Genomic DNA, 27,531 nt, shown 5'->3' on the forward strand with positions numbered 1-27,531 from the left:
TTAACAATGTCACATTAATGTTTTTTAGTATGTTTACTGATATTAGAAATTTTATATCGATAAAAAGTTTAAAACATTAAAAACCCTTGAAAAGTAATTTATGTTTCAATTTTTTTATTTTTCCGCAATTCGAAAAATTTTCCGGAAAATTAAAACACAAATTTACCCCAAATTTATTTGGGATTATGTTTTCACACATTGGAACAAATTTAGAGGGTAAATTGCAACGTTTAAGAAATACACGAAATAATGACCACCCTGATTATCATCAGGGGAAAAACACAAAAATTTATTATTGTTCCCCTGATGGCATAAATAAGCCGAAACTATAGTTCGATTTTAAAATGTTTTAATTTTGTGCAACTAATTCCGTTGATTTTTTTACTTTAATTTGTTTTTATGCATAAGTAATAATAACCAGCTAGGCTAATACCCAAGGCACCACCTTAGGCCTAAGTCATCAAGCGACTTTTGAAGCCATTAATTAAGGTGGCCGGGTTACAATGCGTAGGAGGGTGGTGGCAAGCCCTGCATGCCACGAGATCGAGCCAACAGCTCCCTACACTAACTATTACCGTTAACCTAGACAAGTTTTTATGGAAGGGGAAACCGAAGAACTCCGGGGAAAACCCCTTAGCCTACGTTACCGCTGAACTCACATTATTAATCAATTCGTCCATTGAAAAAAACTTTGGAACTATCCCGGTGCTGCCCAAATGCCACGTTGTTAGAGAAAAGTCAATGTCAGTGGTCAAAAGTGGAAAAAAATTGCAAAAAGGGTCATTAATAAATTTCGGTATTAAAATAATGTAAATAAGCCAAAAGAATTCAAGACAATATATTTGACTAAAATATCCCAAATCTAAAATGGTTTTAGTGACAATTTTTTTGGGATTTAAAAAAACAACGTTTGCTAATATTTGTCACATTAGCTAGTATGGGTATTATTTGTCTTGCCGGTATTTAGCACTATTTGACACCTGTTGTTACCACTTATAAACACTGAAATTCACTCGTTCTTAAACCTTTCTTCAATCATAAGGATTTGTACAAAAAATATTCGATTTCAATATTTAAGTCAGTGATCCAAATCAAATTATTTTCAATTATTTTTAAATCACCGTTTTAAATATATTTAGGAAAGTTAACAAAATAGCTTTCTTTGTGATGCTTTTCCGTATTACACCAAAACGAACCCGTAAAGTATCGCCACCTGTCGTTGCGGCAGAGCTAATAATTTTAATTTTATCACTAAACGAGAAGCTACGCTGCTTGCTCCTTTGGGAATATATAAATAATATATTTAGTTTTCATACGTAAAGCGCCATCTTTGAGACGGAATTGATTTTAGGTTTAATGCGCCATATTTCGGACGGAATTGATTTTAGCTTTAAAGATCCATCTTTCGGACAGAATTGATTTTAGCTTTAAAGATCCATCTTTCGGACAGAATTGATTTTAGCTTTAAAGATCCATCTTTCGGACAGAATTGATTTTAGCTTTAAAGATCCATCTTTCGGACAGAATTGATTTTAGCTTTAAAGATCCATCTTTCGGACAGAATTGATTTTAGCTTTAAAGATCCATCTTTCGGACAGAATTGATTTTAGGTTTCGAGCGCTATCTTTGGAACGGAATACGAAACATTATCTTGATTTTAGGTTTCGAGCGCCATCTTTGGAACGGAATACGAAACATTATCTTGATTTTAGGTTTCGAGCGCTATCTTTGGTACGTAATACGAAACATTATCTTGACTTTAGGTTTCGAGCGCTATCTTTGGAACGGAATACGAAACATTATCTTGATTTTAGGTTTCGAGCGCTATCTTTGGAACGGAATACGAAACATTATCTTGATTTTAGGTTTCGAGCGCCTTCTTTGGAACGGAATACAAAACATTATCTTGATTTTAGGTTTTGAGCGCTATCTTTGGAACGGAATACGAAACATTATCTTGATTTTAGGTTTCGAGCGCTATCTTTGGAACGGAACACGAAACATTATCTTGATTTTAGGTTTAAAGCGCCATCTTTGGAACGGAATACGAAACATTATCTTGTTTTTAGTTATACAGCTTTATCTCTCGAACGGAATACAACATAGATGGCGAAATTTTAGTCTTACAAATTAAATAAAGGTAGAACTGCATGGAAATGAAAAATTTAGTACATCGATTTTTGACGAAAAACAGTAAATTAATCACTCGTAAGCTCGCCACAAGGAAAATGTACACTTGGAATGTATAAAGTAGACGAGAAAACGGCGTGTTTTACAACGACGGCAGCCAGCCAATGATTTTGAAAATACGCGCAACGTCTCGCATTTGACGTAAATTTAAGCCCCGCCCGTTTCTCCAGACGAATTGGCAGCACAGTGCCAATGGATCTTTAGACATTCCCAGTGTACAGATATACAAGTTCCTGGTATGACGCTTCTCTTCATCTAGTTTAAATTTTTCAGATTTGAAATTCGGAAGACACGGTTTTAGCTACCATTTATTGAAAATTGTATTATCCCTCCTATAAATTAACGCTGCTTCAGTGTTACGATCCCTAAGTCACTAGATGTAGCTATTATGAACAGATAGAAAACTCAAAGCACGCGTGAGAAACCCGATCGTGACTTAATAAAAAAATGTAACTTTTGTTCCTATTTCTTTTTATGGAAACGCCTATTTAATTAAAGGTCTATTAAATTTAGTTACATTATTTAAACAATTTTAGTTTACAAATTCGATGCACGCGGATTATCAATAAATTTTGTTAGGTTATTTCGTTATATATTTTCAAATTAAAAAACAAGTCAAAAACACTGTTTACACGCTCAACGAAAAATACCTCTTTTACTTAAAATATGACAAATTACATGAAAGGCATTTTACATAAATATTATAATTTTGTTGTGTTTAATCAGAAGGATATTACAAGTAAAACTTGTAGAGGTTAACGGTAACAGTTAGTGTAGGGAGCTGTTGGCTCGCGTGGTATGAAGGGCTTGCTACCACCCTCCTACGCATTGTCACCCGACCACCGGAATTAATGGCATTATAAGTCGCTCGATGACTTGGGCCTAAGGTGGTGCCAAGGGTATTAGTCTAGCTGATTATTATTATTAAATATTATTAGGGTTAAATATTTGTCAACACGTTGTGGGAAGATTTTGTGAGGTGCTGTGTTTGTTGCTCCTAGGTGCCAGCATGGCTACCAATCTCAACGCTTCGCGACTTCAATTGTCACTAAAGTAATTTCTACCATTTTAAACGTCTATGACGATTCATTTCAATTAATAATTTACGTTTTAATATAAATAATTCCAAGTTATACCTAAATTTACGGGGGCCATTGTCTTTACAGTGGCCATTGTCTACTTTCGCGCTATTTCAAGCTGAACTCTTTTAATTTTGTATGTTAACTTATAAAATTAATATTGAAGTGTAGAACAGCCTCTTGTTTAGTGACTAATATAATTTTTACAATTTTAAATTTATAGGTAATTAAGTTATTACGTTTTAATTCGGACCCCCAGAGCTAAACAAGTTGGGCAAGCGCCCAATCTACCCTTTAGTTAGGACCTTATATCCTGTTAACTATTAATATTAGAATTATCAAAATTATTTTAAGCATTAGAGGAAGGTTCAGCCTAATAAGAAAAATATAATTCAATTATGTAATTGTTAACACAGAAACGTTCAGCTTGAACGAAAAAGAGGCTTTTATTGTATTCTTTCCCCTTAAACGATCATTTTGACAAGCTATTATTTCCGAAATATAACGATCACTTTACTTAGATGGAACCACGTGCTCCATGAAGAAACATGATTAATAGCATTTTCCATTTGATTGCTCGAGATTCGCTCCGAATCTGACTCTGACGTCATAGACCTCACCCCGATCGACTAGAGTAAAACCGCAAATGGAACATTCCATGAACATATTCCCGCGCTTTGTGGATTTTTCGTCTGCTAGTAATTTGAATTTTCACGTCTTGGTCTGTTATTTGGCCAATAAATCTAAAAGGAACACGCAAAAATTTGCTCCAATCTCGATCCGTTGATCTGTCGAAATCGGCAGATCGGTTTTGGGCGATCTCGGAGCACCCGAGAGCGGGAAATGGAACACGCGAAACTGGATCGGAGCAGATCCGAACATGCTAATGGAACATAAAATGTGGATCGGAGCGATCTAGAGCGCTCGAGTGCAGTCAAATGGAAAACGCTATTAGTTATTAAGCTACAACAATTACCGTAACTTGATCATTATTTTAGAAAATATAGCTATTCAAATTTTAATTTTAGTAAATTGTTGCCTTGGAACATTGGGTCAGAAATTTATTCACCGATGCTCCAAGCGTATCAAAAAGTCTACTACACCGGTGGTGTAGTCATAGTGCCCTACGCCAGCATCCACAAACCCCGACAGGTGACAAATCCAGCACGGGTAGTAGTATCCTACTACTGATGGCCGCACCTTTGACGCGAGCCACTCAACTCAGCACAAGGTGCAGCAATGGGTGGACCATTTCCCACATAAAAAAGAATTATCAATAAATATCTAAGTTTAACGACAATTAAATTAATGTTGGCGCTATTATTCTTGCGTGACATCACTATACCTTTGAGCAACGAAAAAACCTGCTCTTACATATTACATGGAAGAATATTGTAAGTAAAAATGCCCCCTGTTTAATATTTAAACATCTTAAATCAACAAAACAGTTATTAACTGGCTTGGCAAGATTCATAAAAGCGTTTGTCGCTGAGCAATGCGCTGAGGTTGAGAGAAATCCGCTTCCGAAATGCTATTGCCATCTATCGCCGTATTACGATACTACCAATTTCTGACTTCACATTTTTACAGATAGATGGTGTTTCTTGAAAATTGTGGGGAGTCTCTCGATAAGAGACCTTTTGCCGGATTTGTTTTTGAACACGAGGAATATCAAGGAATAGTTCTTTTTATAAAATAACCTTGGCCATCTTGTTGAAATGTTGCCTCCCCGCTTCAGCTGTGGATCCGTTTTCTCTCCCACTAAAGAGTTTATGAACTCTTTCTTAGGCATTGGCTGAACTATTCCAACAAGTTGGGCAAGCGTGAAGACATTTTATAAAATCAACAATTATTGGCCGCTAAAAATATTTAATACTATTGAATGCTATAAAATAGCATTTGTTTTCGATATTATTTGAAACTTAAATATTTCCAATATAATTAAGAATAATAATTTAAGTAGCTCTGATCAGAAGCAGACGATACTTCCCTACTTTAAATCTCGAGAAACGGCCGATGGAGGTCTCTGTCTAACTAAGAAAAATATCTTTCGTAGTGGGGCAAGATAGTTTCCTTGAGTAGGGTCTGACATCCTTTTACTCAGATTCTGTGGTGGCGAATAGTTTGAAACTTTGAGTCGGGGGTAAAAACTTTTTCCAAAATGACTGCCTGAGGTTATTTTAGCAGATAAATTCTGGCTAGCAGACGACAAAATCCGATTTACCCTCTTGACACCTACTTTTCAGAAAGAGTAAAAAGAGATGTGCAGGAGTTATTATCATCCCCGGAACAGGCGAATAAAACGTTTGAGGCGAAAAGAAACCACCTAAAAACCGACACAATCGCAAAAAAAAACTTGGTTTTTGGCGCGAGCTTTGAATTTTAAAGAGGTTGTTTTTACGTATTTAAATATCCACATTCCAGTTTTTTCAAAAGGCGGGGAAAATTAGAGCACGAGGGGTTAATTTATCACGTCAAAAATTATTACCCGTCTCGCCATAATATGGAAGGAATTGGGTTGAAAATAGATATTCGCTAATAAGCTTTGGACAGATTAAATTTTTTTGAAAAAAGGATTAAAAAAATAGACATTTGTTCGGAATAACTATTTCAAAAATGTTAGTTTAAATTTTAAATTTTTATTAAAAAAGCTACTACTTCAGATTGAACAAAATATTCATTTTAAATATCTTAAGCTTTAAAACTGAAATTCTTCTTAAGTCATGTTATACAGATTAAATTAACCAAGATTTTGGAAATTTTAAACGTGTTAATCCATAAAGTAGTGGCTCTTAATAAAAATTTATAACTAATTTGCCATGGTAATAAAAGAAAATATTTATGACCATATTTATCTTGTTATGATTAAAATCCATCATGTAAATAAACAAATATAAGAACAAATACGCAACACCATTTTTCTTTAAAATTAGGTGAACACTTCATATCATATTTAACCGTTTCAAACCCTTCTATCCCAAAAGAGACACGCTACAACCAACCACAATCACATTCACACAAAATAACTGAAATTAAACCAACCTCGGAAGGAGGGGACGTTGCAGAACTACTGTGAGCGGCTGATGACGGACTGCATATCGAAGATGCGCTGTTATTAACTGCAACCGCTGGTGCTAAGATTTCCTGGATTACTTTAGGTGGAGCTAAAATACGATACGACGCAGCTCTGGTATCCAAAAATTGTTGTAATTGTCTTTGTTGTTTTTGTTGAATGTGAAATCTTGTTGGGTTCTCCAATAAAGTTTGAACCTGAAGCACCGTAAAGAAAACTTTGTTACTTAGTCTTCATAGAAAATCTGATAAAATCTGTTAAAAGTAGGACTTAAACACAACTACACGCAGTATCACAGAGGAAGACAGTTTTCAAAACACAGTAATTAAAAAAGCTAAAACCAAAAATACAAGATAGAAAAACTAGTTCTTATAAGTATAAATACAGCCAATATCACTATGAAAAAAATTTCAAAGATACCGGTGTTTAAAAAAATCGTGATTGAATTGCCAATAATTGGGTTATTGAGAAATGACTTGGGGGAATTTCGGCGAAAGCTTATGAAGAACCTGCTGCCATCTGTTGATAATTTCCTACACAAATGTTATATTTTAAAGATGAAATATTTTTTGATGTTTAATTTAAAGCAGCTGTCGGCTCTATCAATGCCACCTGTATTATGAAAAAGCCCTTTTATTAGAGATGGCCAATTTGGCCATGAATCTATAGGATTCTTCGAAAAACGCGGCTTTTCTAGAGAGCTTGGTGCCATCTATTTATGTCAAAGTAAGCTAAAATTTAAAATAGCCGAATGATAATTTGATAACGTCGTCAGCGAGCCATTGTTCGAGTATTATAATTAGACAACTTATACTCTATTTAGTGGACTTTAACCTAAATTATATATCCCATGTAAAAATATTGTTTATATTTGCTCTAATTATGTTATTGATCAAGGATCCAATCAACGCGAGGGGTTTCTATAAGCAGAGGTGGGCAAATATTGTGATCAACTTCCAAAAATGAATGTTCAGAATTTTCTCACTTGGCCTTCTCTTACGTCACAAGGCCCAACTTGTTAAAATGTTTCTCTTACGTCACAAGGCCCAACTTGTTAAAATGTTTCTCTTACGTCACAAGGCCCAGCTTTATTAGTGTATTCTTCGCAAGACCAATTAGCACGCGCGCTACAAAATCCGAAATTCCTCGCGACTTCAGCGCACGCTCGTAGACTTGTCACAGTAAGAGACTGTGACGTAAGAGGAACATTAAAGCCAGGAAACCCCGTTACTTCATAAAAATAACTATTCGCTACCAGAAAGTGAAAAAAAAAAAAAATTCAGTCGATTTGGTTCATTAAAAAAACGCATAGAATAAAATGTGAACAAACTATTGCCTCTCTCGTGAACAATACCTGACTGAGCTTGTGCAATTTATCTTTCTCGTTGAACAAGATCAACTGATCTTCGTATTTGAAGTGCTCGCTCGTTTCGAGATGATTTTCATAAAAGAGCGCTCACAATATTTGCCCACCTCATTTTTATTTCGACGCTAGCGACATCTATCTACTCGTCGAACCGACAATTGCTTTAAATACTCAATTCAAGATTTGTTACAGAGAATTCTTTATGACAATTAATTAATTAATTATAATTTCTTGCACATGATAAATAATAATGGTAAATGTTGCAAACTAAACTTTTATTGAAAAATCCTTTCTTTAAATAAACCATAATCCTTTATCAACATTAATAATTTTATGTAAAATAAAAGTTCTCCATTAATTACTAATAATTCCCTCATTAATGTTAATTGTAATACTATTATCAAAGAGCTTCTCTGTAGAATATTAAATTTATAATTCTACTTATTTAGGTTACACATCGTCACTAGCTATGTAATGACATTGTTGCAACATTTGTGTTATTCTTCAGATATTCCCAAAATAATAGACATTCAATAACAAAGACTGTATCTTCTTTCTTTGACAAAATGTGACATTAAATTAAATAAACTGGACAACTGGTGTTACTCTAATCAATTCTACAAAACCACTAAACATTTCTTAGCCAAGTTTTATAATAATGAAAGACACCCAAATGATAATGCATTAATCATGGGAAACTTTAACTATATGCCCCTGAAACCATTTACAAAATTGACAACTTACACGTAAGATTTGTCTAGGAACCTCCAACTCCTGAACAGGTACCACTCGAATGGGTACCTGAATAGCAGAAGATTGGGGAGCCGAGGAAGCGAGGGTCATTTGCCTAGCCTCCTGACGCTGCAACTGCTGCGTCTGCTCCCTCATCATTTGAAGTTTCATGTTAGTACGACTGATCATCTTGATACTGTTTCCAGAATCCAGTGTTTGATACAAAATTGGAGGGAAAACCTAGTAAAATAGAAAAGATATTGTTCAGTCAATAACAGTTTGGAAACAAAAACCATGTCTTAATGGGTTTCAAGAAATTGTCACATCATTCATAATTAACTATTGATAACAGATCAGTGGGTCAATAACTTTATAATGGAGTTTGTTCAATAATTTCGTTTTTAAACATCCGCACAAGTTTAAACAACTACGTATTTTGATTAGAAATTAAGGAATCAGATAGACATACTCGAATGAGAGACTTTTGAGAGGAGTCAAAGGTTAAAATATTTTGGTTTCTGTACAAACTCCTCCATCTGACTGATAAGAATCGGATCAACCAACTTCTCTATTTATTTATCAAGTTGTATATTGCCTCCAAACTTATTAAGCTTTCGATGGATAATTAAAAACGACACTACGATGACAGCCACAAAGTCAATTAAATTAAGTTCCACAGGATCTTTTTAGCCGGTTGGCACGATTATCAGCGGTAAAGAATACATTCTTAAACTTCCTCGTTTTAGTTTCAAAAGTGAATCATCCAAATTCCAAATGCTTGTTGCTACGCGCCATACGATGGCTAAGGCTTAACTTTTAAAGAGATATTTAAGCCTTGGCTTGTCGTTCAAAATGGGAATTCGGAGAAATACAAAACACCAATTCTAAGAAAACCATCATTTAAGAAATTAAAGAATACTTGCCTTATTAAAATATGAAAAAATAACGGGAAACGAACATAATAGTCTTGATGTTTTTTCTCAGTTTACAACAGAAAAACGAAGTCACAATTTTCGGTTTCACGCCTCATAAAGCAGACTTCGTTTTACGTAATAATTAATAATCTTCCCATTCAATGACGCATAATCAGCGAGCCAGTACCTTACGTCGCGACGAACAACATTTTTTTACAGACAGAATGATATGATCATATGAAACAATAAAGACAAATCACAATTGCTGACGATGATGCAATAGCGACCGTAGTTAACGCCCTCTTTCGTCTTTATGATAAAGCGCCAAATACAAAGAAGCTCAGTTCAGTTCAGTTTATATTCAATATTATTTGTTTGGGGGAGGCTAGATATAAGCAAATCGTAAAATGAAATTTGAAACTGGCTATACTAGAGGCTTCCGTCATCGAGTCAGGGATCGATTTCCAAGATACTACAGCCATTTTAGGAAAACGTTTTTACTCTGACCATAGATATACGAAATAGAATAGATATACAATTCTACGAGGGACTGATACGGAAGCGACAACTAGCAGACAGCGCGTATTTTATGGATGCGCTACGTTATAGCGCCATCTATTCATAAAAAGCAAAATAAAAGGTGGGACAGGACTTAATTCAACTCCATGTTTTCTAAGTGTTTTGCTACCGATAAAAAATATGCGCTTCGATCTTGGCGTTAAAATTTTAATATATAAAATTTATTTGAATTATAAGTCGGAAAACGTCTACTCATTTATGGGAAATCATTTTAATTATGAACGTATTAAATTAAATCTGGCAAAGTTTTATGCATAATTCAAACTACTACTACCTGCTACAGAATGACCCCGCCTCTATACTTCCGTCGGGCAGACGTGGGCAAAATAGCGAGTGAATTTCAAACTTCCAGCCTCGCTCTAGAGAGTGAAAGTGAAAAACAAAAAAAACCTCACTCTTTCCCCGTTTTCACTGCCGCTTGTAAGAACCAAGAGTGCAAGGTTCGTAAAATACTGAGTGGGCTCTCGGCGAAAGAGTGAAGCTAGTCAAGGTCACCACTTTCACTCTTTTCGACAGCGGGAAATTCGAATTCCTTCTGGATGCGAACTACGGTATTGATCATATTTAGTTCTAGTTCCACTACTACACTTAATTTTACTGTATCAGCTACACTATTGCTTTCAATAGTTAATTAGTAATAACATAAGTAACATAATAACAATAAGTATGACACTTCCTATTGCTTTAATGCTAATTTTCTAACCGAACCTTTTTTCGGCACTGATACTCTCTTCAAGCTGTGACTTGGATTCGCGACTTACCGTTTTGGATGGCTACTTTTTGATAAAAATTTATGCCTAATATCTGAGAGCACGTTCATTTTAGCCCAATATTCCGCCTATTTATCGGAAACCAGGGGTACGTCAAGTTATTAAGATTTCTTGCCAGAAATGCAAGATTTCTTGCGATCTTGCTAACTTGACGATTTTCAAAACCGGAAACAAGAACTTTTGATCTCACAAATCTTGCGAGATTCCCAAGATCGCTTTCGAGGTAGTTTTTAAGAAGATTCAAGATGGCGTCGAATGCCAATGAATTATTTGGCGTAGCTCTAAAAGATGATATTTCGGGAATAAATTATAATTTTGAGGTTTTCGCCGAAGAATTCCAACGACTTGTAAATGATAAATATATTTGTAATTGGTTTGGTCGTTTTTTTTAAATTAAAGCAACGTTTCGAACTATTATTTCCAAAAAGGCTTAAAGTTGTATTACTTATTTTACAAATCCAGCTTATCGAAGAAAATTGATAGACAACTTGACACTTTTTTTTAAATTCTTTTAACTAGGAAATTGTCTTGCAAGAACAAAATCTTACGGTAAGATTTAGATCTCGATAACTTGACGCGCCCCAGATATTTCGGCTTAGCGGAAGTCTCGCGTATTTTAGACACTAGAGGGCTCTGTGCTGAGAAAACATCTTGATTACGCAATAACTATGAAAATCAGTTTGGTTGAAAATCTCGTTAATTGCCTAGCTGATTATTGTTGTTATGTTACTTATGGTAATAACCTATTATCTGCGTCGTCAGCAGATACTCAACGCTACCCGTAAGCCTTACAATACTGAAATTTATTTTATTTCTAATATTATTATTCATTTCCCCCGTTTTACGATGAATTTGCGAGAAATCGCGGTCCATCACGACTTTAAATAGAGATCGGCGTTTGAATAAGAAATTATCCAATTTATTTATTTTTATTCATAACCGCAAATTATCCGAAAAATATACGAAAAAACCGATTATTTTTGCATGTTAAATCGTTGTTTAATCGTAAAATATGTTCATAAAAAACAATTAACCCAACTTTTTATGGTTAATCGAAATTTTGCCGGTTAATTTATTCGTTCCGCCGACCTCTAACTTTAAATACTGTTTAAGTTTCTTTTTCTACGCTGGTTACCTCGATTTGTTTACAAAGTCCTTTTCTACCTATCACACGAACCCTGCTGCTTGGTTTGGCGCTTGTTGCAGTCTACTTCCAGGGGCTAGTAGGCCACACCATGGATTAAACGCTAAAGGATGTTCCACGGGCTAGCTTCCTAAGGCAAAGTCCTCGTTAGCTAGGTGTTATTTTTTTGTTTTTCTTCTATCCAGGGGCACCGGATATGAGTTTGTAGCGCCATCTGATATTTTTTGGAACTTTTATACCGTGATTTTTAGAATTCGTCTGCTATTTTTTCGTTACCATTATTTATTTAAAAGCACGTGGGTTTGTTTGCCCGGATAGAGCGGAGATAAAAATAAATTTCGGGTTTTTCGGACTCGCGCCGCTAGGTGGCGACGTGACAGGGCATTTGTGTGTTTTTTCGCCCGTGGAACATCCTTCAGTGTTTAATCCATGGCCACAATTTGAAGCTCTCTGGCGCTCTTCTAACTCATCGTAGGAAAATGGGGGAAAAAAAGGCATACTACTCAGCTCACCCCCTACAACTCCTTGAGCACGGTTGAAGAGGTAACACTGCATGCTGTTCTGACAGATGCTGAAACGGATAAAACCGAATCCTAAACCCGGAGAAGTGCGGCTTTTTCGGTCGAATTGTAGCAGAATAGTCCTACCGTTGCGCAAATTCGCGTTACCACTTGATAAAACTAATTTGCACAAATATTTTATTATTTTCTATCATATTTTACTTTTATATTCTGTTTTTCCGCACACAAGTCAGCTTCTTGGCTTTGCGGATATTGTTTTTTTTTTCAAATAAATAAATAATTATGTTAGAAACAATATTAAGTTAATCTTTAATCTATTTCGTACCAGAGATAGTCTGATAGAGCACATAAAACAAGATGTCACGGACATTTATGTACACACCATCCCCTCGATGTATTAACTATATTTTAAATTTCAAATCAGGGTATTAATGTCGAGAAGAATGTTTGGGGGAATTCTCCAAACCAAGAAGCTGAAATCACGGAAAGTGCGCCAAAAATTTGAAAGGTCAAGTTCTAGAGACAGAGAGAAGGACTGCGGTCCTCTATAAGTTGTAGACAGTGGCGTAGCTAGCATGGGGGACACCCGGGGCGGATATCATGGTGTCCTACTTACTAGTCTCTAATTTGTGTAAGTTTTTATTTTTTTCACGGTCGGGCGTCACACCCAAACGGGTGGCACCCGGGGCGGACCACCCCCAAGCTACGCCACTGGTTGTAGAGCCCTTGGTGGTAGGGTAATCACTAATCAGACGTTTTGCGAAGAATTGAAAATAAAACAGTTCTGTTGTCTAGTAATACTTACTTTTATTAGCTTATTCATTAGACACTTTGGAAAAGTTTTAAATCACTTTCGAAAGATCAAATTGTACAATTTCGGGATTGAATGTATTAATACAATTGACACCGAAAATGTTCAATTTGATCTTTCGAGACGTTTCCAAAGTGTCTAGTGTGAATGCGGCTATTGTAACCTGTTACCTCGAATATCTCTGGTCAGAGGTTGGATTTCAAAATTCGGGTTTCATCCTGACCTAGTACCAGACTAGTTTTGATTATGTTCAAAATTTCATTCAAATCGGCTATAATTTACCTTGTCAAACAAACTTACCGCTTTTGAAATGGTGACCTGAAAGCTTTGCTTCAATTAAAGAAAAGGGATTCTGTGGTCATTAAATTCATAGATTTAGAGATTGGGCTACCGTAAAAATTTATTACATTATTTCACTATTTCATATCATTTTATAAAAAGTTCGATATTTTATTGAGTATTAAATTTACAAGGAACGTTTACATTATTGTAGTTAAAAAAAACTGAATTTGACTGCCAGAGTCAAAAACATAGGAAATAAATAAGAACATTTTAGCAATTAAAAGTATATAATAAACCCTGTAAGTTACCTGATATTGGTTTTTATCTGAAAGAAGATGTAAATTCTAAACTGTGAAGAGATGTATTTTGGCAATAATAATAAAATCTTAACAATGGCTAGTAAATCAAGAATGCATTCAAGTACCTAAGGCGTTGCCCTCTTTGTTATAAAGGCTCGTGCACGGAAAAGGTCTTTAATTAATTTCTGGCTTTTTAGTTCGACAAATTTTGGCCACTAGGCTCTCTCCTATCTGGACCCCGTTACCTAGACAACAAAAAGGTTTCAACTTCCAAAAGTCAAGACCCACAAAAAATATGGCGTACTACAAAGTTCAACAAATTGGGAATGTAATTTACTTTTTTTTAGCTAATTTAAAGAATTTTAAATACCAGAATATAAGAAAGAGCGATTTTTCGTGAATAAGAAGCAAATAAACAAACCATCGCATCATTTAAATGAACCCTTGTCGAGAAGAGTGCACACCAAAATCGAAAGCAGACGAACTATCGCTACGTCGAAGTACACGACGAGTTGTTTTAGAAAGAAGCTAAGAATTCTTCGGGGTAAATTTTCTTCCTGTAAGAATTCTCTAAAAGGTAGTCATGTTAAAAAGTTATCAAGATGGCGGCTAACCAGTGTTGCCAGACATACGATAATTATCGTACACGTCGATAATTTCAAGGACATTTTTGGTACGTACGATATTTTCAATGGCGTACTATATAGTACGCATTTTTAGATAATTCAGCTTACGCGTACGATAATATACGATAATTTTTTTAATTAGTTGACATCCAGTTAAAACCGCGATTTTTAAACATAAGTTTTCAATCGGTTGAACTTTAAGTGTTATTAAAAATTTGATTTCACAAATTAAACGTCAGTATTTCGCACAAAATAATAATTTATCGCCAGTCTACAGGAATTTGTTTCTGAGATCGATAATTTTTTGGCTCTGGTACGATAATTTGAGTTACAGGAACTGGCAACGCTGCGGCTAACAGTGAGCTTTTGATACTAAATACATTTAATAAATATTATTTTAACGATATATGCCATTATTGTATATCTTAAACTTAACTATATCTTTAAATATTATCCGAAATATGTTTTCTGTGACAACCACAGTTAACTCGAACCCTAGCCACCATTTTGATTTTTAATTTTTACCAAGTGAGAATGCTTGGAGCCAAACAAGAAGACCTACGTCACGCAAATTGAGAACAACTGTCCAGAGTTTGAGAAATTATGATTCTCACATTGAAGAACTTTGAGAGTTCTTAGCTTTTTGACGTAGTGCCGAATTCATTCTTGATTAAAAAATGTATTTTCGGTCAGTTCAGTTCAGTTCAGTTCAGTTCAGAGACTCACGTCTTTACAGATACAGTGAAGCCTATTTCTTGTCCGATATTCAGAAGCCCTCACTAACCTTTTTGGTAATTATAACTTCTTCGTCGGACTTAAACTTCCGGATAACAACATTATTGATCATACTACGATCGGACATGAAGTTTTGGAAATGGAACAACATCTTCCTGGAGACGACTGGCCGTAACAGGGCCATGACGTAGAGGAATTTGGGCAAGTAGATCACCTCGGTATCAGTTAAGATTGCCAACATGATTTCGCCGATAGCGTAATCCGTATCCAAGATATCCACTACTCCGTCGTAGATACCGTCGAAGAATCCGCCACGAATGAGGTAGGGACAGACCAGAGTGGTCTTAATTCCGTTCAAACCTCTTCGGATCAATTCCAACTTGAGGCACTCGTCGAAACCGTTCAAGGCGTGTTTGGACGAAGAATACTCCGGGAACAGATCGACGCCGTACAACCCGCTGATACTGGACATATTGATGACGTGTCCGTGGTTAGTTTCCATCATATCCGGTAGAAACGCTTTAGCCGTCCAGAAATTCGCCACTGCATTTATTTCAAAGACTTTCTGAATGTCGTCGTCGTCCAGTTCCATCAGGGTCTTGCCTATGACCAGCCCGGCGTTGTTAATCAATATGGTGACGGAACCGACTCGGTTCTTCACCTTCTGGGCGGTAGCGTAGACTTGACGTCGGTCTGACACGTCGCAAACAAAGGCGTGAGCTTCGCCTCCGACTGCCTTCACTTGACGCACGGTTTCTTCGTTGCCCTTTTCGTTAATGTCCAAGGTGACTATCTTGGCTCCTAACTTGGCAAATTCGATGGCTAATCGTCGTCCCAAGCCGTTACCACCGCCAGTAATGAGCACTAATTCCTTACTCACGTCTTTTTTGGATCGCCACGATAACGGAATCAGGGCCCAGAAAATTGTTTCTAGAAGATAGTACGCGACTAAAACCAAGTGATGGACTATCTTGGAAATATCTTTGGCCATGATTACTTTCGTAGTCGATGTTAGAACGTGTCGGAGACGATTCCCGACGACAAAAACCGCAAAAATTAAATTTTCTTACTTTGGAGAAAGTTCCGAGTTTGAAAAAGGTTTGAAAAAACAACGTAAAATAATATTACGCAGTACGCGGAACAGGTTTCTAGACACACATTTCGACATTTGAGGTTCTTCTATAGAATTTGGCCCCAAATTGTAACTGGGCGAACGTATACTTGGACTTCTAGCGATATTGCTATCCCTCCCCCGTCTATAAAACCCCGCCTTAAACAAGGCTGTCATATAAGCCTATGATTAACATGACTCGAGTAAAAAAATACTTGTATTTTCTACGAATTCGCGGGTGGGTGGACAGAGGGAAAGGCAGACATTCAATGGGTCAACTTTCTCTCAGTCCTGCATCGAAAATGGGTTATTGAATTAATTTATTGTCGAAATACAGAGGGTTTTTTCTTGGCACCCGGTTCTCCCGTTTCACAGAATTTTAGACAACTTGAACTTAAATAGTTGAAGATCTTTAATTTCCATACGATCAGTTTCAATAACATATTTATATAAAATAATTTATTGATACTGATCGTATGGAAATTAAAGATCTATTAACTATAAATATGTTAAAAATGATATAACAGATAATATTTTAATATATAATGTACGATATATAATATGATATAACAGATAATATTTTAATATATAATGTACGATATATAATATGATATAACAGATAATATTTTAATATATAATGTACGATATATAATATGATATAACAGATAATATTTTAATATATAATGTACGATATATAATATGATATAACAGATAATATTTTAATATATAATATGATAAAACAGATAATATTTTAATATATAATATGATAAAACAGATAATATTTTAATATATAATGTACGATATATAATATGATAAAACAGATAATATTTTAATATATAATGTACGATATATAATATGATATAACAGATAAAATTTTAATATATAATGTACGATATATAATATGATATAACAAATAATATTTTAATATATAATGTACGATATATAATATGATATAACAGATAAAATTTTAATATATAATGTACGATATATAATATGATATAACAAATAATATTTTAATATATAATGTACGATATATAATATGATATAACATATAATATTTTAATATATAATGTACGATATATAATATGATATAACATATAATATTTTAATATATAATGTACGATATATAATATGAAATGAAATGAAATGAAATGAAATGTTTTATTTAACGTGCACGTCAACAGTACATAGGTACCTTCTAGGACCTGCACGGGCAATTACATATATTGAAAGAGCATAGTTTAAGTTTTTTAGGAGTTTAAGTACATTGGTCGAAATCTTTGAGGTTTACATACATCAAAGTTACAGAATATTGGTTAAATATACAAGAGTTATAATACATTGGTCGATAAATATTTGTGTTTTACGTACATTAAAAGAACATGGGTTAAATTTAGAGGTCCAAATTTTAGATTCGGTTTAAATAGAATCTTTTTTAAAAACAATAGTTCACGTTTGGACGCGTACAGTCGTATGGTTTCCAGGCCTAAGTGGTGTAGTAGGAACTCGCGGTCATATGGCAGGCGATATAAGAAATGGGTATGCGCAAGCTCTAAGAATTTATTTTGGATATTTTCGATTTTCTGAATTAAATAACAAGCGCAGCCTCCCCAAGAAAGCATGTCGTACGTTATTTTCGATCTCACGAGACTTATGTATAGAGTTTTGAAACAAGTCATGGAATTTAGTTGCTTTGCTAGACGGAGGGTGGCAAATAGCGTGCGTTTGGCACGCCCAGCCACATTCACTACGTGTTCGAGAAAGTAGAGTCCGGCGTCCAATATTATCCCCAGATCTTTCAGGGTATCGGTACGCGGTATAATCTTGCCGTTGATAGCGTAATTGAACAAACATTTTGTAGTCTTCCTCGTGAATGTCACTAGTTGGCTTTTGGTTTCATTGATCAACAAGTTATTTTTGGCACACCAGGTTGATACTGCAGTAATGTCGCTTTGTAAATTTTCGCAATCTGTACGGGTTTTGATATTTTTGTATAATTTATTATCATCCGCAAATTGTTTGATTTTAGAGTGTTGGGCAACGTACGGTAGGTCGTTCGCGTAAATATTATATAATAAAGGGCCTAGGGAGCTTCCCTGAGGTACACCACAGGTAGTGGGAAAGGAAATGTCGGTGAGGTGACCATTGCATTTGATGATGTTGATGCGATTCTTCAGATAACCCTCTACCCACAGAGAAGCTTTGCCGACTAACCCATACCAATTTAATTTGTGCAATAGGAGCGGGTGTGAAACTCTATCAAAAGCCTTCGACAAGTCGATTGACAGCACGTCTACTTGGCCTTGGTTAAGAACGGGCGGAAACACATCGTTCAAGAACGTGACATGATTCGTTTCGACAGATCGTGACTGCAGAAAAGTTGGGTTTAAACCAATTATAGAGTATCGAATGCATGACCGAGTCAAAGATCTTTGCGAAGCAGCAGAGCAAGGATATGGGTCTATAGTTCTTGACATCTCCCGCGAAACCGTTCTTAAAAATCGGTGACACCGCCACAATCTTCCAAAGAGACGGGAACGTACCCGTTTCCAGGGACATGTTAAAGATGTGGCAAAGGATCGGGGTGAAGATATCAGAGCAGCCCTTTAATATAAATAGTGGGATATCGTCCACCCCAGTCGAATTGGTTAACTTGAGCTTTTTAATAGCTGTTTTTATGTGAGCTTCGGTTATATGCACATGTGATAGAGTGTTAGCTGGGACTATGCTATTAGGAAATTGATAATTAGTAGTATTCGTGATGGTGTCTGATGCAATGTTTTTAAAATTTTCCGAAAATTCTCTCGCTAGGGCAGCGGGGTCGGTCGTGATCTTTGAATTGATTTGAAGAGCGATTTGAGGTGTTTGATTTTTCAGTCTTTTGTTGACGAATGTCCAGATGTGCTTTGGATTCTTTAAGGATTTCTCATAGGTCGAGTTAGCATGGTGGGTTTTAGCGTGTTGTAACAGTTGTTTTACGTCCTTTCGGAGTTTTTCGTACTCCACTTGGTCCTCCGACCTGCCTAATCGCTTGGATTTGCGGTGGTAATAGTCTTTCTTTTTTAGGGCTTTTATTAGTTCATCTGTAAACCAGTGTGGAAACTTAGTGGTAGCTCTTCCCCTCGTTTTGGGAATGTGAGTTGACATTGCCTTCTGGACTTGGAGTGTGAGGTAATCAACACACTCATTCACATCTCTTGAGTTGTAGATCGGTGACCAATCCAACGAGTTAAGTTCCTTATATAGGCTGAGATAGTCGCCTCGCCGAAATTTATAGGTCTTTTTCGGTTGAGAGCCAGAGTTGGGGATGTTGCTATGATAGGTAATCAATAGTGGAGGATGGGCAGTGTCAATCGGTACTAGATACGTATTGGCTTCCTCGGTGGTAACTAAAGAGTTGTTTACCAGTACAAGATCTAGAATATTGCCTTTAGCGTTGCGAATGGCGTTTAGTTGCGATAAGTTACACCCCGCACAGAAATCTAGCACTGCTTGTGCCTTGGTGCGAATATTTGGATGGCAGTCCAAGTTAGAAGTGATTGACCAGTTGATGCCAGGGACATTGAAGTCGCCAACTAATATTAATTCGTCAGTTATGGTGGAGAGTTTTGAGGAAAGGGCCGTAAGGTTAAGTTTAACCTCGTCAGGTTTGAGTCGTGGCGATAAGTAGAGGTTGCCAATTATAAGGGTAGTATTGTTCGTGGTTTTCACCTGTACGAAAACACTTTCATTTATTATTTCTAGGTCAGTTCGACGAAGGATAGTGAATTTTTTTTTTAAAGCAATAAGTGCTCCACCTCCAAGAGCCGGCTCGTTTATCGGTGACAGTCTATCCGAGTGGTGTACAGTGTAGGAAGAAGGTATAAAGTCCGTAGTAAAATGGGTGTCTGTGAGCCAGATCTCAGTTAAACATATGATATCGAATTCGTTGAGTAGTATATTTGTATAAAGTTCGTTTAATTTTGTGCGGAGACCGCGAACATTTTGATAAAAAATTTCGGGATTATTATTCGAATTATTGGTCGTCATTACTAGTGCTGGGACCGGTTTTAGAAATCTTCAACTGGGTTGGGCTTGAGGTCATGGACGAAATTTTACTCAGAGTGTCAAATTCTGTTGGTGTGGGCGTGATGTCATTGGAGATGGAAGCCACGGACTCGGACTCGTGTTTTCTATCCTTGTATAACGGCCCAATAAATTGGTTAAGTAGGCAATCGTTCGGCCATGTGGTGACGTCCATGAGGGTGTTGAACTCCGATTCCTCGGCTGATACGTAGAAAGAGGAATAAGAGGGGTAGCGGGTTTTCAGGCGAACGCATTCGACGGTTAGTAGGGAATTTTCAGACTCTAGGCATTCTTTGAGGTCCTTGGAAGATAGTTCCGGATGATATAACATATAATATTTTAATATATAATTATGATATATAATATGATATATTTTAATATATAATTTACAATCATTAATATGATATTATATTTTAATATGTAATGTACAATCATTAATAGAATATTATATTTTAATAAGTAATGTACAATCATTAATATGATATTATATTTTAATATTTAACGTTGAAAAATATACTAAAAATAAATATATAAAAATATTAAATTAAAATATATTAAAAAATATACTGAGTAAATTTTTTCGTGGTCCTAATTAGATGTTTTGAAGAAAAAAATCACAAACTTCAATTGAAATTTGTATTTTAAATTGTCTTCTATGTTAAACGTTAATAGCTAGTATATAGTTTACGTTTTAGAAAGATTACTAGACAATTTTTTCTAAAAGAAAAAAATCTAAAATTTGATAATTCGAATAAGATGTTGTTGGGCCTTGAGACATAACTGTTTATAATTAATTATTGATTTTCAGAATTAAACAGTGAAACTGCCCAAGGAAAAATTTAAGTGTTTTGTCGCGTAGCATTCCATTCTACGTCAAACAATACTGAACTTATAGTTCGACGTTGGTAAAAATAAAAATTCCAAACGACAAAATACATAAATGTTAAGTACATTTTTCTGTATCAAAGTAAAATCTGAACAATTAAAATAATAAACGCTTAAAAAATACGAGCGTAAGATTCAACATTTTCGAAGCGGAACCACCCCAATTAAAAATACGGAAAATTCGACACCCTTAATGACCTTTAAATCTCTTAAGAAACGAATAATTAACTTAATAAGCTCATTATAAAGACCTAACAGTCTTTATAGCAATCACCCTTATTTTTAACATAATTAGCAGACTAAGATTTCACTTTACGACAAAGAATTAATCAGCGCATTAGAAACCATTTCAAACAATCTGTCTATCAACCAAAAAGTGTTATTATTTTATCACCCAGAAATATTATTAGATTAGAGTGAGGTGAAATTTATTGTCTGCCGCTAATACGAAGTAAAAGTTAAGTTGAAAGGGCTTGTAAAAAAAATTGTATTCTCATAAAAATATTTTCCCACTTAAAAATTGAATTTAAAGTAACACCGTTATTCGTAATAAAGTATGTTTTTACATTGAAAAGATCATGGAAAACCTGTTTGAAAAGATTTTACAACGAAGGACTAACGATTTGATAATTTTTCTACGCAAACTAACATGATTCTTCGCGCGAGCTTGAGTGCTCTTACTTGGAAATCGCACCAGTGCTGTCTTTCCCATTGGGCGAAAAGGGCACTGCCCTAGGCTAGGGCCCCAAGATTCTGGAGGGCCCCATTTTTAAAATTTTTGAAATGCAAAAGAAATTTTAATCGCAAAAAATGTTTTTAACATTTCTCGAAAGTCCTAAACTTTGTATTTAGTCGCGTGTATAGACAGGGTAAATCTAAAACGAATAAAGACTTTTGGTTATACAACCACCGTGTCTGTCTGTGGGTGGGTTGGTCTGTCTGTCAGGCCTGCGAACGCGTTCGCATTTTCGAGGCAAAGGGTAATCACTGCGTACGCAGTTTCTTAGAATCAGGGAAAAGGTTTTTCCAAAAGCGCCCTCTTTTTGTCATTGGGTGTAGTATAATTTTTTAATCGGCCGGGATTCGAACCCGAGCCCTCATGAACGATAGGTGAGCGTTCTACCGCAGAACCACGGACTACGGCTACATGGGGCTCTGAACGTCGACCTAATGGAACGTCGACTTTCGAAGAACATTGACGTTCCGAAAAGGGGAGCGGTTACATGATCGTCGTTTCAAAAAATACTTCGGATTTTTCCCTCCAAAACAGGGTATTTTGGCGATCCTTAAAATATGCTTTACTTGCGTTTTAGTAGTATATAATTTTAGGTAAGTTTCTATTGCTATTCAATTATAAAATAATACATTTTTAAATATAAATATATCAAGTATTTCATATAATAATAATATATAAAATGACATCTTTCATACGTTGATTAATTTATTATATAAATTAATTATAAATTATGTTCATTATATTTTCAGTATAATTTAAAAAGTTTCATAAATTATAAATTGCAATTTGTAGTTAGTAAATTGTTTCGAAATATTTGAAATTATTTATAAATTAATAGGAAATAAAATTAAGTATATAAAATAATATTTATATAATTATTATATAAATATAAAAATAAATATAAATAGTAAATACATATAAATAAATATAAAAAAACTCAAATTAAAACGAATTTATTTCGGAACAGTCGGATATGCGGTAGGAAAACCCCTACTGGCCAAGGAAACGTCGTCGTAAAGAGGTTACATGCAGCGCCGAACGTCGACGTAAGGCGTTAAATCGACGGTTCGAGGTAGTTTTCGTTAAGTCGACGTATCTCTTCGAACGTCGACGTTCGTGCGGTTACATGAGAAAAATAAACGTCAACGTTTCGTTACGTCGACGCTCCGAGCTCCATGTAACCGTAGTTACGCTTCACTGAAAATTAAAAACTCTTCCGAGGAGAGGTATATTTTGGCTTGCCAACTTGTTAAATTCAGAATAAGTTTCTTCTTTAGTAACCTTTTGTAGGACAAGTGAAACTATTTGAACCGATAGTTGTAGATTAGAGTGACGATGTACTTCGCGCTGGAGGTTAGAAACTTGGGTGGGGTTATTAGGAGTCTCACCCTAGCTTTGCCCAGGGGCCTCCAATTATGTAAAGACGGCCCTGAATCGCACCTTTAATAAACGGAAGACAATTAAGGCCATCTATTGATCAGATAATGAAGTTACTCGGATTTTTATTAAGGTTGATTGCCTAACACATTGATTTACAAATGGACCACTTCTGGACGCCCGTTCGTAATCCTTCCTAATGGGCTACCGAGAAAATGATTTTTCCTATCGATTGACATATCAATATCATTGACTCTTCTACATCAAACCTAAGCAAAATCCCCTGTTCCACAATTTGCATCGCCCGTCAGCGCTCCTACCGAGAGAATCGCGAAATATTTCTATCCAAACACAAAACACGCGCGTAAAAATCAGGAACGTCATTTCAGGATTTTACAGGAGGGGGCAGAACTATAGAGCTCCGGAAAACCAGTTTTTTAAAAGGACAAAAACCCATCAAATTTCATATTTTTGGGATTTTTAATCGAAATAGTTATTGCATATTTGCTATTGATTTTCAGGATAATAGCGAGAACCAAAAATTTCCCAAGATATGCATGAATATTTTAAGATCATAGAAATCCAGGGGGGGGGGGGCAATGCCCCCCCTTGCCCTACCCAAATGACGTCCCTGGTAAAAATGTCACATGACCCGCATTCCGTCGTCTGCTCCGCTGTTTTTAATAGAAGTGAGGCTTTTGGAATTTTAATAGGCTTTAGATTATTCAGTAATAATTATATTAGAATAAAAATGAAAGTGTAAAAATAGTGAATTCCATTTGTGGCCGCTACGTAGGCTGTGGCGCTATAATCTGACCCCTCTTTAACATTGAATCCTACGGAGATATGTTGGTTTTTGATTCATTATGAAAAAGATTGAGAATTAATCGGCATTTCAAGGAAAAGAAAGGCAAATCAACTCTTTTTATACGTTATAATCACTTTTTAAAAATTTTTACTTTGGTTTTTCCCGCCGAAAATAATATTTTAAAATCCAAGATGTCAGCGGCTCTCGCTACTCAAGGTTCCTAGAAAAAATTTATCGCTACTGAGTCAGCTGTTTTAAAGCCGGGTTTTCATGGACGCTTGTAGCTTGAAAAAATTTTGCTTGAGCTAGAAATAATTTAAAGTTTGCGCTCACGCTGCAATCGCTTCTGTTTTGAAGAACGCTTGTATTTTGCGCTTGGAGTGTGCGCTTGTGAAAACAGATTGGAACACGCTTCTTACGCCCAAGCGAAAATATCGCCCGTGACGTCAGTCCATGTGACTTCAGTCAGCCAATGGGTATATAGTATGTGGTAGTGTTGTTGTTATCACACTATTGTACGCTGTTCTAAACAAATAACAATGAGTTCAACCACAACCAAATTAACGAAAAAGCAACAACAAATTGAAGGCAAGATGATTGTTCAAAATTTGGAGAATACATCGCTGCTATGGAACGTCGATTACCAATTAGTGAAAGGGAGGATTTTGAATTTGAAATAAATTTAAGCATTGATGGTTTTTACACCTTCTTTAATTATTTTTGGCTTTGATAATTACTAAAAGTTTAAGTAATAACATAATTACCATTTTTTCTTCGGAACCGCCATATTTATTTTGGCAAAAAAATAAACGCGGCAGCCGCCAGCTCATGCAGCACGCTAGAAATATCTTGCATCATGAAAACGCGAAGCGCTTTCTTTTTCAAGCTAGAAGCGTCCATGAAAACCCGGTTTACAGTTGACAACACGTCGATGAAAAGAGACTGCTTGGATAATCACAATTTACGCTTGTAGCTTAGCCAATAGTAAATATTTTAATAACTGAGAAATTGAAAGTAAGTTATTATTTAAATATTTACAATCCATAATATGGAGAAGTTTAAACAAAGTTATTATTTACATTTTTCCAGGAATGACTGCCGTAAATGTTTTATTGAACGTTTCACATTTTGAGAAACTAAGTAAGTTTTTTAAGTTTCTCGTAACAAGCTGAAATTATTGTCACAGATACATTTTGCAGAAGTTGAAGCATGAGTGTCATGGAAATCACACCGTAAAAAGTAGAAAGTTTCGGCAATAGGTAATATTGAATTTTGTTACAAATTCCAGGAGTTTCTCGTAAATATGGAACCGCTCCCTCTATGAAGGTCAAAACAATTGAGATAATCATGACAAACATCTGCTTTGGGTATTTTAAACCATCTCCGTCTAATAGTTAAATTAAATCAAGGAGTGGATAATAGAAAATCCTAATTCGAAATTTGATTCATTTAATCAATAAATCTAATATTATTTGTTTCAATTTGGTTACTTGATTTTTAAGAGGCAAGAAAATGACTAAACATTATTTACATATTTGAGGGACTACTATGAGATTTTTAGGGTAGGCTAATTTTTAATTTCAGGTCACTATATCCCACCGCCAAGGGCCTAGAGACGCCAGTGTATTTATATCCAAATTGTTTACAGGTTCTTTGAATCAATTAAATTGTCATTTAATGATGAATTCTGTACTTTTACGATAATCTGTGTCACTAAAGTGTAAACTGCATACTACACTTGATGCTGATGTGTCATTTATTTTGTAATTATCACGTGATATGATTTTCAGCCATGTTTCTCGCAGAGTTTCATCATTTTTTAGATTTGCAATAAGGAACGCAACACAAAAGCATCTAGTTAAGTAAGGGAAACTAAATTGTCGAATAAAAATTATTTAATTTCTAATTACCTGTAAACTGTATTATTACGCTTCAATAGTGTGTATAATCTAGTGAATCCATTGACTTATTGAAAAATGAAATTCAAAACCATATAAATATATGTTGGAACTTATTCTTAAAAGGGTTTCAAACAATGTCAAGACGATCCACGACCATCCAGGTTATCAAGGATATCCAGGTTCCGTACGAACCCGAAGTAAATAACAATGAAAAGATTATATGAAAAAAAAATGATATTTTTCGATATCGGTAAAAATATGTACTTTTTTATTTCTTAAAAAAGCGAATTTGTAAAAAAAGTTGATTTATCCTCAATGCCACATAATACTTTTCAAAAACCTCGAAATAACTCTTAACAAACGTAACATCGACATGAAAAATTTAAAGTTCCTCAGAAAAATAATTTGTATATCTCATGATACTTAAGAAAATGACTTTAAAACAGAGATATTGGTTATTCACATATAATACATTTAATAACGATTAGGATAATAATCAAGAATAATAGTTCTTTTTATAAACTAACGTGGCTTTCTTGTTGAAATGTTGCTCTTACGTCACAGTCTCTTACTTTCACAAGCCTACTAGCGCGCGCTACAGTCGCGAGGAATATAGTTTTTTTTAGCGCGCGCGCAAATCGCTCGTGCTCAAAATATACTAATAAAGCTGTGTCTTGTGACGTAAGAGCAACATTTTAACAAGCTGGGCAAGACCACTTTTTATTTTATAAAATCAACTATTGAAAACTCTTTTTTTCAAATGTTAGATATTTGCTGCAATTGGTTGTAAAATATGTTTTAGAAAATGCGATTTGAAACTTCAAATTAATTTTGAACTATAAAACACCGAAGTATCACTATCAGCAAAAGTAACATAACACTAATAAAATTGTATGACAATCAGCAAAAATTATCTGAGCTATTGTGCAAATCAAGGTTTAGTCCCCATAGCGTCTAAATATTGCCAAGGTGAAATATACTACTCGATTTGCTAGAGGGTCGGACAAAGGTTCCTTAAGAAAATTAGCATTAGGAAGAATCATACTTATTATTCTTATAGTACTTATGCTATCAGCCATTAGGTATAGACAGATATAAATTCATTTAACAAGTATTTCTGGTATATAGAAATATTAACATTTACCACTCTCAAGAATGCATATTGGTTTGGTACTGCACCCTCGCGTACTTTGTAGCGAAAGTTGGTCTACTTTCGATTGTTCGTAGCACTCGTGAACACAGACGATCGCCAAATGTATTCATTTCCACCATGAATATCGAACTGCATTAGGTAGTTTGCCATCACTCATTAGAATGGGATGGGCTTCGGTATTATGACGTTCGTCACCATTGAGTTGGGAATATTAATCTAGAGGTCCAATCAAAACGTCGGATTTCAGTATTTCGCGAAACAAGTTTTTAAAAAATAAGAATACTGCCGTCTGCTCCCAAATGACGAGAAAACTTTATCATTATATCCGTGGCGCCATCTATCTCTCAATGGTTCGTTCAAATAAGACGCGGCAA

General features: G+C 35.2%; 2 protein-coding genes and 1 pseudogene across 2 annotated transcripts in view; all 3 read right to left on the reverse strand.

The window, feature by feature from the left end:
* The window catches only part of LOC149966279 (microphthalmia-associated transcription factor-like), a 110,875-nt gene extending 101,313 nt beyond the window's left edge, over positions 1-9,562 (reverse strand). The window contains exons 1-3 of the mRNA XM_090171337.1: positions 9,364-9,562; positions 8,453-8,680; positions 6,312-6,539 (exon numbers count right to left, since the gene is read on the reverse strand). Coding sequence (XP_090027463.1) covers positions 6,312-6,539; positions 8,453-8,629 — 405 coding nt within the window. The 5' untranslated portion in view covers positions 8,630-8,680; positions 9,364-9,562. The remainder of the gene's footprint in view (positions 1-6,311; positions 6,540-8,452; positions 8,681-9,363) is intronic.
* Positions 9,563-15,152: 5,590 nt separating this feature from the next.
* Positions 15,153-16,112, reverse strand: LOC149966280 (short-chain dehydrogenase/reductase family 16C member 6 pseudogene; annotated as a pseudogene).
* Positions 16,113-18,539: 2,427 nt separating this feature from the next.
* On the reverse strand, positions 18,540-20,261 carry LOC149966281 (uncharacterized). Its single transcript, XM_090167519.1, has one exon. The coding sequence runs from the start codon at positions 20,259-20,261 to the stop codon at positions 18,540-18,542; it is 1,722 nt and encodes a 573-aa protein (XP_090023645.1).
* Between the last annotated feature and the right edge of the window lie 7,270 nt (positions 20,262-27,531).

The sequence above is a fragment of the Leiobunum rupestre genome, chromosome 1 (assembly GCF_980474605.1).
Source record: "Leiobunum rupestre chromosome 1, qqLeiRupe1.1.hap1, whole genome shotgun sequence".
In the NCBI taxonomy this organism is placed as follows: Eukaryota; Metazoa; Arthropoda; class Arachnida; order Opiliones; family Sclerosomatidae; genus Leiobunum; species Leiobunum rupestre.

Coding starts and splice junctions, on each gene's coding strand:
- LOC149966281 (XM_090167519.1), bottom strand. CDS start 20,261: ATGACGACCAATAATTCGAATAATAATCCCGAAATTTTTTATCAAAAT.